The sequence below is a fragment of the Haematobia irritans genome, chromosome 2 (assembly GCF_050003625.1).
Source record: "Haematobia irritans isolate KBUSLIRL chromosome 2, ASM5000362v1, whole genome shotgun sequence".
Lineage (NCBI taxonomy): Eukaryota > Metazoa > Arthropoda > Insecta > Diptera > Muscidae > Haematobia > Haematobia irritans.
This window is the reverse complement of record NC_134398.1, coordinates 117,765,103-117,767,496: the sequence shown is the minus strand read 5'-3', so window position 1 is coordinate 117,767,496 and position 2,394 is coordinate 117,765,103. Positions and strand designations below refer to the sequence as shown.

Sequence of the window (2,394 nt, the reverse complement as noted above, 5' to 3'; positions counted from 1 at the left end):
TGTTAATTAACTATTTTAATACGAATTTAGTAAATCTTTACGCTTAATTTGTGTATAATTTTTTTCGGGTTTTTAGTTCATTTAACTAACGTCCACAGAAAAAAATTTCCGTAGTTAAACTAACGCCAAATTTAACTTATTTTTATTGCAAAAAAAATTATTTGTTTGCAGTTCAATTTTATTATTTTTTGCGAAACTTTCCACAGTCCAATGAAATTTTCGTTTTTTTAAGTATGCCTCAAACATTTTATGAACTAAACGCGAGAGTTCAATGGCCGTACACATAAGTTCATTTTTAACTAAAACAAATGAAAATTTTCATACGATTCCCAAAAAATAGCAAGAATGAACTACTGTATGGTTAATATGGTCATGCTTTGGCGCCAATGATTTTCTTATTTATTTTAATTAGTTTTTTCTTCAATGAGAGGGAGTAATTTCGAGAACAACAGTTAAAAAGTACAACATGGTACTAAACTTTCCTGGTTTTAACAACACTTCGTGGAAATCTCAAAACATGGAGTACGAAATAGTTAAATTTTCGCGCGAGGTAGTTCATTCTTCCTATAAAACAGTTTACTTTTTTTCGGTGTACGCAAAAAATTATTAGAGTAAAGGAAACTTTCTCCAAACATACGGATTTCAGCAAGGCGTTTGACACGGTTAATCATGGTATCCTTACGTATAAACTTGACTTGATTGGCTTTCCGCCGGGGTTTTTGAGTTGGATATCTTCATATCTTTCTGGAAGGTCACAAAGGGTTTTATTTAGGGGTTGTGAGTCGAAGCGGATATATGTTAAATCTGGTGTTCCGCAGGGAAGTCATCTCGGTCCCATTCTTTTTGCTTTGTATTTGAATGATCTGCCACATGTTATTCGATTTTCAAGGATACTAATGTATGCTGACGATGTGAAACTTTTTGCATCTGTCTCTTCAGATGTAGATTCTGCTAGGTTGCAAGGGGACTTTGATAGGTTGATTAATTGGTGCGTTGTGAATTGTATGACTCTTAATAGGGGGAAGTGTAAGAGTATGACTTTTTCGAGAAGGTGTGCTTTGTCTACTGATTATCATATCGATGACTATTATCTGGAGAAGGTATCTTGTTTTAAGGATTTGGGGGTATGGTTGGACACTAAATTGAATTTTAACTACCACATTGATAGCTGTGTTGGGAAGGCTATGTCTGTTTTAGGTTTTATAAAGCGTTGGTCGAAGGAGTTTGATGACCCTTACCTAGGTAAGCGGTTATATACGTCTCCTGTGCGTCCGATTCTTGAATATGGTTCTATTATTTGGTCTCCTTTTTACAATTGTCATATTGATAGGATCGAGTCAGTGCAAAGGAATTTTCTGTTGTTTGCTTTACGAGGATTAGGATGGGGTGACGTGACGGAGTTACCTCCATACGTGAATAGATTGAGGCTGATAGATTTGCCAACCCTTGAGAGAAGACGGCGCATGCTGGATATTTTATTTATTGTGAAGTTGGTTAATGGTATGATTGACTCAGATTTCTTGATTGGACACTTGAACTTTGTTGTACCAAGTCGGCCAATGAGACATTTTTTGCCCTTGAGACTACCACTATTCAAGTACAACTACGAGGCCAATAGCCCATTGAATCGTCTTATAATTGAGTTTAACCATTCTTTTAATTTATTTTCACTCACTGATTCCATATCTTGTATAAAACGTGCTATCCTTATGGATTAGATTTGTGCTCTAATGGGTTGTCAACTATAATTATATCGTATTTCGTATTTTATTGTTCCTGTCTGTTCCTGCAATAACTCCCTATTATGCTCCTGTCCATTAACGTAATTTCCTGTGTTCGTTCCTGCTATCCTTACTCATGCTATCACTATGTTCCTGATTCCTGCTATCACCATGTTCCTGCAATAACTCCCGTTCAAGCGATATTATTCTCTCCGATTTTATTTTCCATTTCCTTATACTGCTGTGTTCCTGATTCTTCTTGGTTCCTGACTTGTAATTGCCTAAATTTCTTCCTTTCAACATACCTACTATGCTCCTACTATGCTTTGGCGTCATTTCCAGTATCCGTTCCTGCTGTTCTTATTCCTGCTATCACCATGTTCCTGATTCACCCTAGTTCCTGATTCATCCTTATACTGCTGTGTTCCTGATTCTTCCTGGTTCCTGACTTGTAATTGCCTAAATTTCTTCCTTTCAACATACCTACTATGCTCCTACTATGCTTTGGGGTCATTTCCTGTATCCGTTCCTGCTGTTCTTATTCCTGCTATCACCATGTTCCTGATTCATCCTAGTTCCTGATTCATCCTAGTTCCTGATTCTCTTAGTTCCTGACCCATAATTCGTCTAATACAAAACCCATTCTATCCCTGGTATCCCATTTTTTCCGCAA

General features: G+C 36.6%; 1 protein-coding gene across 1 annotated transcript; it reads left to right on the top strand.

The window, feature by feature from the left end:
* The first annotated feature begins 1,034 nt into the window (after positions 1 to 1,034).
* LOC142225020 (uncharacterized) lies at positions 1,035 to 1,718 on the top strand. The gene is made up of 2 exons (XM_075294795.1): positions 1,035 to 1,242; positions 1,381 to 1,718. The coding sequence occupies exons 1-2, from the start codon at positions 1,035 to 1,037 to the stop codon at positions 1,716 to 1,718; spliced, it is 546 nt and encodes a 181-aa protein (XP_075150910.1).
* Positions 1,719 to 2,394: the final 676 nt, after the last annotated feature.